Raw genomic sequence first — 16575 nt, forward strand, 5'->3', positions numbered from 1 at the left:
TATAAAGGTAGGTTGAAACCATGGGATAATAAATGTATAAATAAATCCATAAATATATAGAAAATTTATACTATAAATATATAAAATATATTAAAAGGTAGGTTGAAACCATGGGATAATAAATGTGTAAATAAATACATAAATATTATAAGTATATAGATAATTCATATTAGAAATATATATATATATATATATATATAAAGGTAGGTTGAAACCATGGGATAATAAATGTATAAATAAATACATAAATATATAGATAATTCATATTATAAATATATAAAATATATAAAAAGGTAGGTTGAAACCATGGGATAATAAACGTATAAATAAATACATAAATATTATAAATATATGGATAATTCATACTATAAATATATAAATATATATATAAAGGTAGGTTGAAACCATGGGATAATAAATGTATAAATAAATACATAAATATTATAAATATAGGGATAATTCATATTATAAATATATAAATATATACATAAAGGTAGGTTGAAACCATGTGATAATAAATGTATAAATAAATACATAAATATTATATATATAGATGACTTATACTATAAATATATAAAAATATATATAAAGGTAGGTTGAAACCATGGGATAATAAATAGATAAATATGATAAATATATATAAATATTATAAATATATAAACATATGCTATTAAATGTATTATAAATATATATATGATTTATATATTTAAATATAAATATAAATTATAGATATCTATATGGAGCTATATATACATTATATTATAAACATATAAAATAAATATATTTACATTATAAAATATATATTATATATACACATATTTTATATATTTATATTTAAACAAATGGGATTTGGAGTAGAGCAGGGATTATTCTGAATTTAGGATTTGAAATAGAGCTGGGATTGTTCTGAATTTGGGATTTGGGATCTGAAATAGAGCAGGGATTGTTCTGATTTTGGGATTTGGGATTTGGAATGGAGCAGGAATTATTCTGAATTTAGGATTTGAAATAGAGCAGGGATTGTTCTGAATTTGGGATTTGGAACAGAGCAGGGATTGTTCTGAATTTGGGATTTGGGATTTGGAATGGAGCAGGAATTATTCTGAATTTAGGATTTGAAATAGAGCAGGGATTGTTCTCAATTTGGGATTTGGAATAGAGCAGGGATTGTTCTGAATTTGGGATTTGGAATAGAGCAGGAATTATTCTGAATTTAGGATTTGAAATAGAGCAGGGATTGTTCTGAATTTGGGATTTGGAATAGAGCAGGGATTGTTCTGAATTTGGGATTTGGGATTTGGGATTTGGGATAGAGCAGGGATTGCTCAGAGGGACTCAGGAGGGACTGGACAATCTGGGATTTGAGGAGCCAAACGTGGGATTGTTCTGTTCCCTCTGTGCCCAGGGAATTTGCAGCTCTGCTCCCGTTTGATCCCAGGATTTGTGAGCCCTGGGAGCTCTGCTGCCTCCCTGGCAGCTGGAACAGGGAGATTTAACGGGAAAATTCCGCTGGAAGCTTTAAGAGAGTTTAATTATCCCAAGTTTATGTCCCTTGGCCTCAGCTCCTGTGTTTTTATAGAATTCCTTTTTGCTGTTCCCCTTTTGCAGCTCCACTTTCCCCCCAGAGTCCCACAAAACGTGGGATTTAAGGCTGGAAGGGCTGATTGGTCCCAGCTTTGATATAGGAGGAGCTTTAAAATGTTCTGTTTGATTTCCTTGGATATAGGAGGAGCTTTAAAATGTTTCTTTCTTTCAAAATGTTCTCTCTGATTTCCTCCTCAGGCTCTGATCTCGGGGGAGCTCGACATCCTCAAGGACTGGTGCTATGAGGCCGTGAGTGAAACTCCCAAAAACCTCCCCAAAAATTGAGATTCTCCCTTGAAAATGAGATTTTTTATTTTTTTTTTTTTGAGGGCTTGGAATTCAGGGAGTAACTTCATCCCTCCAAAATTATTGTGCTGTAAAATCCAAATTAATTCTGCTCTTCCAAGTCCCAAAATTAATCCAAGAACTGTTTGTCTCCAAGTGCTGTTCCTCACCACCAGAGGGCTGAAAGAGCCAATTTTTTTTTCAATTTAATAAATCCTGATCAGCTTTTTTCTTTTTTTTTATTTTTTTTTTTAATATAACAATAATCCAATCTGAAAGCAAAGAATCTTCCCTGCTTCCAGCAACCTTGGGAATGACACCTTGGATTGCTCTGGAGGGAAGCAGCAGCTTCCCTGCACTTTGTGAAAATCCAAAATCCAAAATCAAACATTCCCAGGGCAGCTGGAATTGGAAATGAAGCTCCAAAATCCAGAGTAATCAGTCAGATAAGCCAGGGGAGGAAATGGGAATTTTATCCCTGAGAACCTGCGGGATAAAACCTCTTAATGGATCCCGTGGGTGCTGAGGTGGTGATTCTGCTCACTGAATTTCCTCATTTTCCCACTTTTTTTCCCAGTTTTCCCTGTTTTTTCCCAGTTTTTCCCAGTTTTTTCCCCAGTTTTTTTCCCTTTTTTTTTGCAGTATTTTCCATAGTTTTTCCCAATTTTTTCCCTGTTTTTTCCCAGTTTTTTCCCTGTTTTTTTCCCAGGTTTTTTTCCCAGTTTTTCCTGTTTTTTCCCAGTTTTTCCCAGTTTTTTTCCCATTTTTTCCCCAGTTTTTTCCCCAGTTTTTTCCCTGTTTTTTTCCCACTTTTTTCCCTGTTTTTTTTTCCCAGGTTTTTTTCACAGTTTTCCCAGTTTTTCCCAGTTTTTTCCCCAGTTTTTTCCCTTTTTTTTTTCGCAGTTTTTTCCACAGTTTTTCCCACTTTTTTCCCTGTTTTTTTCCCACTTTTTTCCCTGTTTTTTTCCCAGTTTTTTTCCCAGTTTTTCCTGGTTTTTCCCAGTTTTTTCCCAGTTTTCCCCCCAGTTTTTTTCCCTTTTTTTTCGCAGTTTTTTCCACAGTTTTTCCCAGTTTTTCCCTGTTTTTTTCCTACTTTTTTCCCTGTTTTTTTTTCCCCAGGTTTTTTTTGCAGTTTTTCCCTGTTTTTCCCAGTTTTTCCCACTTTTTTCCCTGTTTTTTCCCCAGTTTTTTTTTCAGTTTTTCCCTGTTTTTTCCCAGTTTTTCCCACTTTTTTCCCAGTTTTTTTTCGCAGTTTTTCCCTGTTTTTTACCTGTTTTTCCAGTTTCTCCCTGCTTTTCCCCCTTGCTTTTCCCAGTTTCCCCTGGTTTTCCCCTGTTTTTCCCCAGTTTTTCCCAGTTTTTTCCCCAGTTTTTTTCCCAATTTTTTTTGCAGTTTTTTCCCTGTTTTTCCCAGTTTCCCTCTGCTTTTCCCCCTTGCTTTTCCCAATTTTCCCAGTTTTTCCTCTGTTTTTCCCAGTTTTTCCTTGTTTTCCCCCTGTTTCCCCCCTGCTTTTCCTTGTTTTCCCCTTCTTTTCCTTTATTTTCCCATTTTTCCTTTATTTTCCTTTATTTTCCCTGTTCCTGCCCTTCACTCCATTTGTGAGTCCCTCAGCTCTCAGCTCCTCTTAGATCCTCACATTCTTCCCAGTAAAAATGGGATTTTTGTGCATCCCAAAGCATTTCCTGCAGTTCTTTAATCTCACCACATTTACAAAAAAAAAAGTGAATTTTTTCTCGCGAGTTGTTTTATTTTTTTTTTTCTCTCCGAGCAAAAATTCCTTTTTTTTTTATTTTTTTTTCCTTTGATGGTGACAGAACAATCCCAAAAATTCCCAACCCCAATTTGTTCATCATTTTAGACCTACAGCCAGCTGGCCCATCCCATCCAGCAGGCCAAGGCCTTGGGGCTCCAATTCCACTCCAGGATCCTGGACATCGACAACATCGACGTGAGTTCCCTGCAAAATTCCTTTTTTTATGGGGGAAAAATCCAACTCAGGGGATCAGGAGGGGCTTTTTAGGATCAGTGGGATTGGGGAAAAAAAACCCTCCAGGATCATCCAGTCCAACCTGGTTTGCTCTGAGTGCTGGGTTTGAGCTCTGGGGTTTGGGGTTTCTGCTCCCAGAGGGAAAATCCCAGTGCTGGAAGGGAGAAATCCCAGTGTTGGAATGGAAATCCCATTGCTGGAAGGGAAAATTCCAGTTCTGGAAGGGAAAATTCCAGTTCTGGAAGAGAAATCCCATTGCTGGAAGAGAAATCCCAGTGTTGTAAGGGAAATCCTATTGCTGGAAGGGAAAATTCCAGTTCTGGAAGGGAAAATTCCAGTTCTGGAAGAGAAATCCCATTGCTGGAAGAGAAATCCCAATGCTGGAAGAGAAATCCCAATGCTGGAAGAGAAATCCCATTGCTGGAAGAGAAAATTCCAGTGCTGGAAGGGAAATCCTATTGCTGGAAGGGAAATCCCAGTTTTGTAAGGAGAAATCCCATTGCTGGAAGGGAAATCCCATTGCTGGAATGGAAATCCCATTGCTGGAAGAGAAATCCCAGTGCTGGAAGAGAAAATTCCAGTTCTGGAAGGGAATTCCCATTGCTGGAAGGGAAAATCCCAGTGCTGGAAGGGAAATCCCATTGCTGGAAGAGAAATCCCATTGCTGGAAGGGAAATCCCAGTGTTGGAAGAGAAAATTCCAGTTCTGGAAGAGAAATCCCAGTGTTGGAATGGAAATCCTATTGCTGGAAGGGAAAATTCCAGTTCTGGAAGAGAAATCCCATTGCTGGAAGGGAAATCCCATTGCTGGAAGGGAAAATTCCAGTGCTGGAAGAGAAAATTCCAGTTCTGGAAAAGAAATCCCAGTGCTGGAAGGCAAATCCCATTGCTGGAAGAGAAAATTCCAATTCTGGAAGAGAAATCCCATTGCTGGAAGGGAAATCCCAATGGTGGAAGAGAAATCCCAGTGCTGGAAGGGAAAATTCCAGTTCTGGAAGAGAAATCCTATTGCTGGAAGAGAAATCCCAGTGTTGGAAAGGAAATCCCAATGCTGGAAGAGAAATCCCAGTGTTGGAAGAGAAAATTCCAGTGCTGGAAAAGAAATCCCATTGCTGGAAGGGAAATCCCATTGCTGGAAGAGAAATCCCATTTCTGGAAGAGAAATCCCAATGCTGGAAGAGAAAATTCCAGTTCTGGAAGGGAAATCCCATTGCTGGAAGAGAAATCCCAGTGTTGGAAGGGAAATCCCATTGCTGGAAGGGAAATCCCAATGCTGGAAGAGAAATCCCATTGCTGGAAGGGAAAATTCCAGTTCTGGAAGAGAAATCCCAGTGCTGGAAGAGAAAATTCCATTTCTGGAAGGGAAATCCCAGTGCTGGAAGGGAAATCCCATTGCTGGAAGGGAAATCCCATTGCTGGAAGAGAAATCCCAATGCTGGAAGGGAAATCCCATTGCTGGAAGAGAAATCCCAATGCTGGAAGGGAAAATTCCATTGCTGGAAGAGAAAATTCCAGTGCTGGAAGAGAAATCTCAGTGCTGGAAGGAGAAATCCCAGTGTTGGAATGGAAATCCCAATGCTGGAAGGGAAAATTCCAGTTCTGGAATGGAAATCCCATTGCTGGAAGGGAAAATTCCAGTTCTGGAATGGAAATCCCATTGCTGGAAGGGAAAATTCCAGTTCTGGAAGAGAAATCCTATTGCTGGAAGAGAAATCTCAGTGTTGGAAAGGAAATCCCAGTGTTGGAAGAGAAATCCCATTGCTGGAAGGGAAATCCCATTGCTGGAAGGGAAAATTCCAGTTCTGGAAGAGAAATCCCATTGCTGGAAGAGAAATCCCAGTTTTGTAAGGAGAAATCCCATTGCTGGAAGAGAAATCCCATTGTTGGAAGAGAAATCCCAGTGCTGGAAGGGAAAATTCCAGTGCTGGAAGGGAAAATTCCATTTCTGGAAGAGAAATCCCATTTCTGGAAGGGAAATCCCAGTGTTGGAAGGGAAAATTCCAGTTCTGGAAGAGAAATCCCATTGCTGGAAGGGAAATCCCAGTGTTGGAAAGGAAATCCCAATGCTAGAAGGGAAAATTCCAGTTCTGGAAGGGAAATCCCATTGCTGGAAGGGAAATCCCATTGCTGGAAGGGAAAATCCCAGCTATCCAAGATATCTGAAATATCTTGGAAATTGAGTTAAGCTTGGGTTTGGGTGGAAAATTGGGGTTTTTATCGGATGGATTGAGCTTCCAGGTGTGGATTGGGATCAGGACGCTCATTCCCTGGAACGTGGCAGAGCTGTTGAGATTCCCTCAGGGGAGCAGGAAAATCACCCTAAAAATAAATTTATTCCTTTGTGACACAGCCCCAGCCCTGCCCTGCTGCTGCTTCCTTTATTAGGGATAAAACAGAATGTTTGGGAACATTTCAAAAGAGGAAAATCCCGCTGTCCTCAGTGCCTGTGGCTCCTTTTGGGCAGCACAGGCAGGAATTCCTGAGCTGAAGAGCAGCATCCCAAAAAAAAGGGGATGCAAAGAGATTGCCCACAATGGGCAGAAAGAGAATTTAAAAAGAAAAAAAAGCTGAATTTTCACTCCTCTTGCAATAAAGTGTTTAAATATTTAATGGGACAGCCTGGGAATAGAGGGGGAAAAAATCCTGGCAAACAAAAGTTCCCACCTTGAAGTGTTTCTGTGCAGTTTTTGTCTGGTTCAGAGCAACTTCCTGGCAAAAACGGATTTAAAAAAGGAGAAAAGCTCTGTTTGATCCTTGTGGGGCCCTTCCAGCTCAGGATGTTCTGGTTCCAAACATTTCCTTCAGAAAATTCCGTTTTTTTGGAGAGCAGGGTGTCTTTGAATTTGCTTTCTAATTGGAGCTAACGGTGCAAAGCTCATTCCCATTTCCCAGATTTATGGACTTGGGGAAATAATGAAAAAACCCACAACAGTTTGGGGAAAGGTTTGGGTTCCCAAGGTTTTACTTGGGATTTTTTTGTTTTTTGGGAAACAGCTTTTCCATCCTATCAGAATGATGGGATTGATGTGGTTGAGCAGCCAGGGGGAAATGGGGGGTGGGAGATCTTCCCTGGGCCTGCAGGAGTGGGGGGATCTCTGTGGGGTTTATGGGGGGATTTCTGTGGGGTTTATGGGGGGATTTCTGTGGGGTTTATGGGGTGATCTCTGTGGGGTTATGGGGTGATTCCTGTGGGGTTTATGGGGTGATCTCTGTGGGGTTTATGGGGTGATCTCTGTGGGATTGTGGGGTGATGTCTGTGGGTTTATGGGGTGATCTTTGTTGGGTTATGGGGTAATATTTATGGGGTTTATGGGGTGATGTCCTTGGGGTTGTGGGGTGTTTGTAGGGTTTATTGGGTGATGTCCATGGGGTTTATGGGGTGATTTCTGTGGGGTTTATGGGGTGATCTCTGTGGGGTTTATGGGGTGATCTCTATGGGGTTGTGGGGTGGTGTCCATGGGGTTCATGGAGTGATGTCCATTGGGTTATGGGGTGATGTCTGTGGGGTTTGTGGGGTGATCTTTGTTGGGTTATGGGGTAATATCCATGGGGTTTATTGGGTGATGTCCATGGGTTTATGGGGTTATTTCTGTGGGGTTTATGGGGTGATCTCTGTGGGGTTGTGGGGTGATATCCATGGGGGTTATGGGGTGATCTTTGTTGGGTTATGGGGTGATGTCCATGGGGTTGTGGGGTGATGTCCATGGGGGTTATGGGGTGATCTCTGTGGGGTTTATGGGGTGATCTCTGGGGGGTTGTGGGGTGATGTCCATGGGGGTTATGGGGTGATCTTTGTGGGATTATGGGGTGATCTCTGTTGGGTTATGGGCTGATGTCCATGGGGTTTATGGGGTGATCTTTGTTGGGTTATGGGGTGGTGTCTTTGGGGTTGTGGGGTGATGTCCATGGGCTGATGTCCATGGGTTTATGGGGTGATCTCTGTGGGGTTTATGGGGTGATTTCTGTGGGGTTTGTGGGGTGATGTCCATGGGGTTTATGGGGTGATGTCCATGGGGTTTATGGGGTGATCTTTATTGGGTTATGGGGTGATGTCCATCAGGTTATGGGGTGATGTCCATCAGGTTGTGGGGTGATCTCTGTGGGGTTTATTGGGTGATGTCCATTGGGTTATGGGGTGATGTCCATGGGGTGATGTCCATGGGTTTATGGGGTGATTTCTGTGGGATTATGGGGGGATCTCTGTGGGATTATGGGGTGATGTCCATGGGGTTTATGGGGTGATCTCTATGGTGTTATGGAGTGATGTCCATGGGCTGATGTCCATGGGGTTATGGGGTGATGTCCATTGGGTTATGGGGTGATGTCGCTGGGGTTTATGGGATGATGTCCATGGGGTTTTTGGGGTGATGTCCATGGGGTTCATGGAGTGATGTCCCTGGGGTGATGTCCATGGGGTTTATGGGATGATGTCCATGGGGTTTATGGGGTGATCTCTATGGAGTTGTGGGCTGATGTCCATGGGGTTATGGGGTGATGTCCATGGGTTTATGGGCTGATGTCCATGGGGTTCTGTCCCTCCAGCTGGCCATGGGGAAGATGATGGAGCAGGGCCCCGTGCTGATCATCACCTTCCAGGCCCAGGTGGTGATGGTGATCAAGAACCACCTGGGGGAGGTGGTGGAAGGGGACCCGGTGAGTGGGGGCACGTCTGGGGCTGGGACAGGTTTGGGGCCTGGGATTTATTTGGGGTTTGAGACATGTTTGGGGTCTGGGACACATTAGGGATCTGAGACAGGTTTGGGGTCTGGGTCACATTTGGGGTCTGGCCACGTTTGGGGTCTCCCACTGCATCCCAGCTCCATCCCATTCCCTCTGACCCTGCTGGGGTTCCCTCCCCTTTTCCTTTCCCTGGCAGGGCAGAGCCCTCTGGCAAACAGGGTGAGAGCAGGGCTGAGTCACTGCATCAAAAAAACCCCAAATCCACATTTTTAGCTCCCCACACTGCCACCAAGAATGCAGGAATTTAATTCCATGAAAATCTCCCAGGGAACTCCCACCCTGCTTGGAGCTGTGTGGGGTTTTTGGGGAGCAGGGAATGAGCTGGGAGACAAATCCCTGGCACATCTGGGGTACCCTGGGCTGCCCTTGGGAATTTTCCCTTCTGGTTCCAGGCTCAGCCTGGCCCATGGAATTCCCTGAATAAATGTTTCTCTCTCCAGGAGGAAAAATAAAACAAAATAAAATAAAATAAAATAAAATAAAATAAAATAAAATAAAATAAAATAAAATATAAATAAAATAAAATAAAATAAAATATAGTTATTATTAATATATAATGAATGTAATATGTAATTATTATCTATAATTTCTATTCTATTCTATTGTATGTAATAGAATAATTTTTATTATTATTGATGAATATACAAAAATATAATATATATTTTGTACTATGTTATATAATATAATATAGTATTATAATATAATATATTATATTATATTATAATATAGTATTATAATATAATATATTATGTTACATTATGTTACATTATATTATATTATATATATTATATTATATTATATTATATTATATTATATTATATTATATTATATTATATTATATTATATTATATTATATTATATTATATATTAATTATATTATATATTAATTATATTACTATTATTATATTTCTCTCTCCAGGCAGCTCATTTTCCTTGTAATTAATACAGGCTTTTAACAAATACTGGCTTTTGCAGCCCTGGCCTTTGGTCCAGGCTGGAAAAATGGGATTCATTTGAATGCTGGGGCCCATCTGGGCTGATTCACAAGCAGGGCAGAAACAGCTGATCCAGAGATTCCCTGCATTAAACTCCTGCATTCCTGGGAGATAAATATTGATGGGATAATTATTGAACAGGATATCAAAGTCTGTTTGCTGTCAGATCCCTCCAGGGCTGCAATAAATCAGGGAGAGGAATTGAAATTCTCCAGTGGAGCCCAAAGCTCAGCTTTAATCAGGAGCCTGGGCTTGGGTGGAGCTGCTGGAATATTGAACACGGGGAGCTTTGGGGAGAGGGAAACCTCAAATCCACAGAGTTTGGGGGTGGAAGGAGCTGGGAGGGTTGGAATTTCAATTTTGGGGGTGGAAGAAGCTGGAAGGATTTGAATTGAGTTTTGGGGTTGGAAGGAGCTGGAAATATTTGAGTTGAGTTTGAGTTTTGGAGCTGGAGGGAGATGGATCGATGTGAGTTTTGGGGCTGGAATGATTGGAGGTTTGGAAGGAGCTGGGAGGATTTGAGTTTGAGTTTTGGGGCTGGAAGGATTTGAGTTTTGGGATGTTTTGGAGCTGGAAGGATTTGAGTTTTGGGATTGGAAGGATTTGAGTTTTGGGGCTGAAAGGAGCTGGGAGGATTGGAGTTGAGTTTGAGTTTTGGGGCTGGAAGGAGTAGGAAAGATCAGAGTTTTATGTTTTGGGGCTGGAAGGATTGGAGTTCTGGGGTTGGAAGGAACTGGGAGGATGTGAATTTTGGGGCTGGAAGGATATGTGTTTTTGGGGCTGGAAAAATTTGAGTTTTGGGGCTGAAAGGAGCTGGGAGGATTGGAGTTCAATTTGAGTTTTGGGGCTGGAAGGAGCTGTCAGGTTTTGAGTTGAATTTTGGGGCTGGAAGGAGCAGGAAAGATTGGAGTTTTATGTTTTGGGGCTGGTGGAAGGATTGGAGTTCTGGGGCTGGAAGGAACTGGGAGGATGTGAGCTTTGGGGCTGGAAGGATCTGGAAGGATTTGAGTTGAGTTTGAGTTTTGGGGCTGGAAGGAGCTGTCAGGTTTTGAGTTGAGTTTTGGGGCTGGAAGGAGCAGGAAAGATTGGAGTTTAAGTTTTGGGATTGGAAGGAGCTGGGAGGATTGGAGTTGAGTTTGAGTTTTGGGGCTGGAAGGAGCTGGAAGGATTTGAGTTGAGTTTTGGGGCTGGAAGGAGCAGGAAAGATTGGAGTTTAAATTTTGGGGCTGGAATGAGCAGTCAGGTTTTGAGTTGAGTTCTGGGGCTGGCAGGAGCTGTCGGGTGCCCTGCTGGCAGCCTGGCCCTGCCCCTCAGATCACTCTCTCCTCTGTCTGTCTGTCTGTCTGTCCAGGACAAGGTGCTGAGGATGCTCTACGTGTGGGCCCTGTGCCGGGACCAGGACGAGCTGAACCCTTACATGGCCTGGAGGCTGCTGGACATTTCCTCCTCCAGCACGGAGCAGGTGCTCTGAGCAGGGCTGGGCTCAGGGCTGGGCCCTTCCCACCCTCTGCCAGCTGCTCCAGCCTGGAACCCCCACGGGGAGCTGAAGATTTGGGATTTGAGCTCCTGATTATCCCAATCCCCGAGGAATGGGAATCCCTGCTTGGGGACACCTGGGACGAGCAGCTGCTGCTTCATCCTCGTGCCTCAGAGGCTCCTGGGACCCCCAGAGCTGTCATTCCCACCTGCTGGCACCCTTGGAGATCCCTGGAAGGGCCTTGGAGGGGGCTCCTGGCTGCCAAAGTCCTGGCCAGGCTCCAGCCTCGCCTCCCTGCCGTGTCTTGCACTTTCCCAAACCAAATACAACCAGGACTTTGCACATGGAGGTGTTGGATCCTCAGGTTGGTGGTGGGATGGGGCTGATAGCTGAATATCCAGGGGGGAGATTTGATTATCCACAGCTTGGAAGGGGGAATGGTGTTGGTTCTGGTCACAAAGAGCCACGGCTGCATCCCTTGGGGTGGTGGGAGAGTGTGGGGCAGGGAGGGTGTCAGAGCAGTGGGACTGCTTTGGGAACGCTGAATTTTCCTGTCCCATCCTGATTTTCCTGTCCCATCCTGATTTTCCTGTCCCATCCTGATTTTCCTGTCCCATCCTGATTTTCCTGTCCCATCCTGATTTTCCTGTCCCCATCCTGATTTTCCTGTCCCATCCTGATTTTTCTGTCCCATCCTGATTTTCCTGTCCCATCCTGATTTTCCCTGTCCCATCCTGATTTTCCTGTCCCATCCCGATTTTCCTGTCCCATCCCGATTTTCCTGTCCCATCCCGATTTTCCTGTCCCATCCCGATTTTCCTGTCCCATCCTGATTATTCTGTCCCATCCTGATTTTCCTGTCCCATCCTGATTTTCCTGTCCCATCCTGATTTTCCTGTCCCATCCTGATTTTCCTGTCCCATCCTGATTTTTCTGTCCCATCCTGATTTTCCTGTCCCATCCTGATTTTCCTGTCCTATCCTGATTTTTCTGTCTCATCCTGATTTTCCTGTCCCATCCTGATTTTCCTGTCCCATCCCGATTTTCCTGTCCCATCCTGATTTTCCTGTCCCATCCCGATTTTCCTGTCCCATTCCTGTCCCATCCCGATTTTCCTGTCCCATTCCTGTCCCATCCCGATTTTCCTGTCCCATCCTGATTTTTCTGTCCCATCCTGATTTTTCTGTCCCATCCCGATTTTCCTGTCCCATCCTGATTTTCCTGTCCCATCCTGATTTTCCTGTCCCATCCTGATTATTCTGTCCCATCCTGATTTTCCTGTCCCATCCTGATTTTCCTGTCCCATCCTGATTTTCCTGTCCCATCCCGATTTTCCTGTCCCATCCTGATTTTCCTGTCCCATCCTGATTTTCCTGTCCCATCCTGATTTTCCTGTCCCATCCTGATTTTCCTGTCCCATCCTGATTTTCCTGTCCCATCCTGATTTTCCTGTCCCATCCTGATTTTCCTGTCCCATCCTGATTATTCTGTCCCATCCTGATTTTCCTGTCCCATCCTGATTTTTCTGTCCCATCCTGATTTTCCTGTCCCATCCTGATTTTCCTGTCCCATCCTGATTTTCCTGTCCCATCCTGATTTTCCTGTCCCATCCTGATTTTCCTGTCCCATCCTGATTTTCCTGTCCCATCCCGATTTTCCTGTCCCATCCCGATTTTCCTGTCCCATCCTGATTATTCTGTCCCATCCCGATTTTCCTGTCCCATCCCGATTTTCCTGTCCCATCCCGATTTTCCTGTCCCATCCCGATTTTCCTGTCCCATCCCGATTTTCCTGTCCCATCCCGATTTTCCTGTCCCATCCCGATTTTCCTGTCCCATCCCGATTTTTCTGTCTCATCCTGATTTTCCTGTCCCATCCTGATTTTCCTGTCCCATCCTGATTTTCCTGTCCCATCCCGATTTTCCTGTCCCATCCCGATTTTCCTGTCCCATCCCGATTTTCCTGTCCCATCCTGATTTTCCTGTCCCATCCTGATTTTTCTGTCCCATCCTGTCTCATTGTGCTCCTTGCTCACCTCCCTGGCCTTGTCTGCTCCTCATCCCTGCACAGAGCCCAGGTCCAGGAGCACAAACATTCCCAGTTTGCTGGGGTGAAATCCCAGTCTAAAAACTGGGGATTGAAAATCCCAAATCATGGAAAAAAATTCCCCAAATTCAGATTTCAGTGGCAGCATTTTGGGGCCCTCACCTTGAGCTTCTTTCACAGGGAATGGCTGAGGGGGAGCAGAACTTGTGGGGTTTGGGCCTCTGGAGGGGTCTGGGAGCTGAGCCAGGGCTGAGGAACCCCCTGCCCATGGAAAGGGAGCTTGGGAAAAGGTTTGGAGAGGAAATCCAAGGATTGCTGTGGTGCTGAGGGTGAGGCAGGCCAGCTGTGCCCTGCCAGAGTGATTAAAGAGAATAATTCCAGTTCCTCTTCTGTGAATTTCTGCAGCTTTGAACATCCCTGGCATGGGACAGCCCCAGCAGCAGAGGCTGCCCCGGCCCTTGGAGCACCCCCAGGGTTTGGGGGTGCCACATTCCCTGTTTGTGTCACCCCCAGGGCAGGCTGGGGGTGGCATTTGGGTCACAGCCAGCCCAGGGAACGCTCCAGGCTGGGATGGAGCAAGGCCAGGGAAGGGTTTGGACCCCAGGAAAGGCTGAGGGAGCTGGGAAGGGGCTCAGCCTGGAGAAAAGGAGGCTCAGGGGGGACCTGCACAGCTCCTGCCAGGAGGGGACAGCCAGGGGACAGCAGGCTCTGCCCTCAGGGGACAGCAGGACAAGAGGGAACAGCCCCAAGCTGTGCCAGGCGGGTTTGGGTTGGATATTGAGAAAATTCCTTCATGGAAAGGGTGGTAAACCCTGGCACAGCTGGAGCCCCCAGCCCTGCAGGGATTTAAAATCCATGGGGATGTGGCACCTGGGGACAGGGCAGTGCTGGCACTTGGGGACAGGGCAGTGCTGGCACCTGGGGACAGGGGCAGTGCTGGCACTTGGGGACAGGGCAGTGCTGGCACCTGGGGACAGGGCAGTGCTGGCACCTGGGGACAGGGCAGTGCTGGCACTTGGGGACAGGGCAGTGCTGGCACCTGGGGACAGGGGCAGTGCTGGCACTTGGGGACAGGGCAGTGCTGGCACGTGGGGACAGGGCAGTGCTGGCACTTGGGGACAGTGCTGGCACCTGGGGACAGGGCAGTGCTGGCACTCAGGGACAGGGCAGTGCTGGCACTTGGGGACAGGGGCAGTGCTGGCACCTGGGGACAGGGCAGTGCTGGCACTTGGGGACAGGGCAGTGCTGGGTTGGTACTGGTGGCCCTGAGGGCTTTTCCAGCCCTGGTGCCAAGGCCTGGGGGGCTCTGGGGGGGTTCCATGGGGTTCCATGGATGCAGGGCACTGCCAGCCCTGCCCTGGCTCCGTGCCAGGGATGCTGCAGGGTTGCCATGGCGATGGGGATGCTGGGATGGTGACTCAGAGCTGCTCCTGCTGCCGGTGACACCCCGTGGGTGTTCCCACCCCACCGTGGGGGGCTCTGAGCCCCCACAGCCCCCAGGCTGCTCCAGAGCTCCAGCCTGGCCCTGGGCACTGCCAGGGATCCTGGGCAGCTCTGGGGATTGCACAGGGTTGGAATGAGAGGATTCCAACCCATTCCACATTCTGTGATCCCACAGCTGCCCCTGGGCCATCCCATCACTGTCACCCTGAGATTTTTGGGGCTTTTTCCCAGTTCTGTGCTGGATTTGATGGGATGGGATGATCGGGGTGTCCCCAGTGATCCCTCAGTGCTCTTTGCTCCTCTCCTCCTCCCTCCAGTGCATTTTTGAGGGATGCAGCCCCTGCTGCCAGGTGGAATTGTCCTCCCTGGGCCTTTCTGGCACTGGGGCTCCTCTTTCCAGCCTTTAGCACACAAAGCATCCGTGCCAAATGACAGCTCTGAGCCAAGCCCCGAGCACCAAGCTCGTTTAGGAACAATTCATTAGAGGGGGGAGGATTTTTTGAATGAGGTGTTTTTCATCTGGGACAGATCCATGGAGCAGCAGCCTCCTGTGCTGCCTCCTCTGCCAAAGCCTCGGAGATGGTTTGGGTTTGGGGTTTTTTTTTGAGTTTTTTTTTTTTTGTGATGAACGATTCCAAAATGATTTTTCTCCTGTCTGAGATCAGCTCCAAGAGCTGTGAGTTCTCCCTGGAGCTGCTGGAAGGAGCGGGGGCTTTGTCAGGGATGAGTTACTGAGGGATCCTTCTGCCTCTGACTGTTGCTGCCAATTAAAAGAAATAAATAAAGCTCAATTTAAGGCAAAGGCTTGGAGAACGCTTCTCCCCACGGAGCACGGGGAGGAAATTCCACTTACAAAGGTTCTGCCCCATCCCTGGAGGTGTCCAGGTGTTGGATGGGGCTGGTGGGACTGGAGGGGTTTCAGCTCCTTCCCTGGCTCAGCCCCTGAAGCAGCAGCAGGAAAATTCCAAATTCCAGCGCTGAGGGCTGGGCTGGGGCTGCACAATGAGCAGAGAATTTGTTTTCCAGAGGGAAAAATCTTCCAAACATCCCCTGGGAGCAGCTGGACACCCAACAGGAGCAGGATCCTGGCACAGCATCCCCAGTCCAGAGGGGCTGGAGCAGCTGGGATGTGCCAGCACCCATGGGTGGCACCAAAGGGGCACAGAGAGCTTTGGGGGATGCCCCAGGGATGGCATCCAACACCTCTGTGCCATCCCTTAAAAGCCATGCGTGTTTTGGGAGGGCTGGATTGCAAAGCAGACCACGGGCTGAGGGATGGATCCATTGATTTTATCCCATCCTTGATCTCCACCTTGCCTTTCCCCGGGATGTTTTCAGCTGAGGTGCTTTTTAAAACAGCCTTAATTCGTTTTCCCTCGGCTGCTGCAGTGCTGCTAATTGGGAACTGGGACTATCTGACAGGATTTACATAGATTTTGAAACGGGAAGGGAGAAACTTCCAAAAATACCTCCCTTTTTAAACGCAAAGGCAGCAGAAACTTCACGAAACCGTTCTCTTAAAATACCCTGAAAATCCGCCGTGATTCTGATGGATCCTCTGTGCCAGCGAGGTTTGCTCTGGGAAAGGAGGGATCCAAACACCCGGGGAGGGTTTGATGGCAGCGGGGTCTGTGGGCGCTGCCCGGAGCTTCCCTGGCACTGAGAGAAACTCAGAATTAACTGGGAGAGGGTCAGAATTCCCTGGGATTGAGAGAGGCTCAGCATTAACTGGGAATTGAGGGTCAGCATTAACTGAGAGAGGCTCAGAATTCCCTGGGAGAGGCTCAGAATTCCCTGGGAATTGAGAGAGGCTCAGAATTCTCAGGATTGAGAGGCTCAGCATTAACTGGGAATTGAGAGGTTCAGCATTAACTGAGAGAGGCTCAGAATTCCCTGGAACTGAGGCTCAGCATTCCCTGGGAATTGAGAAAGGTTCAGCTTTCCCTGGGAACTGAGGGTCAGATTTCCCGAGAACCCAGGCTCATTTTTCCCGGGATCACAGGCTCATTTTCCCCGGGA

At 46.3% G+C, this 16575-nt stretch overlaps 1 protein-coding gene across 1 annotated transcript in view; it reads left to right on the top strand.

Annotated features, from left to right (window-relative positions):
- Positions 1 to 15934, top strand: part of TIMM44 (translocase of inner mitochondrial membrane 44) — a 28206-nt gene extending 12272 nt beyond the window's left edge. The window contains exons 10-13 of the mRNA XM_074528641.1: positions 1783 to 1833; positions 3728 to 3817; positions 8398 to 8508; positions 10942 to 15934. Coding sequence (XP_074384742.1) covers positions 1783 to 1833; positions 3728 to 3817; positions 8398 to 8508; positions 10942 to 11061 — 372 coding nt within the window. The 3' untranslated portion in view covers positions 11062 to 15934. The remainder of the gene's footprint in view (positions 1 to 1782; positions 1834 to 3727; positions 3818 to 8397; positions 8509 to 10941) is intronic.
- Positions 15935 to 16575: the final 641 nt, after the last annotated feature.

This window comes from Zonotrichia albicollis, chromosome 29 (genome assembly GCF_047830755.1).
Source record: "Zonotrichia albicollis isolate bZonAlb1 chromosome 29, bZonAlb1.hap1, whole genome shotgun sequence".
Taxonomy (NCBI): Eukaryota; Metazoa; Chordata; class Aves; order Passeriformes; family Passerellidae; genus Zonotrichia; species Zonotrichia albicollis.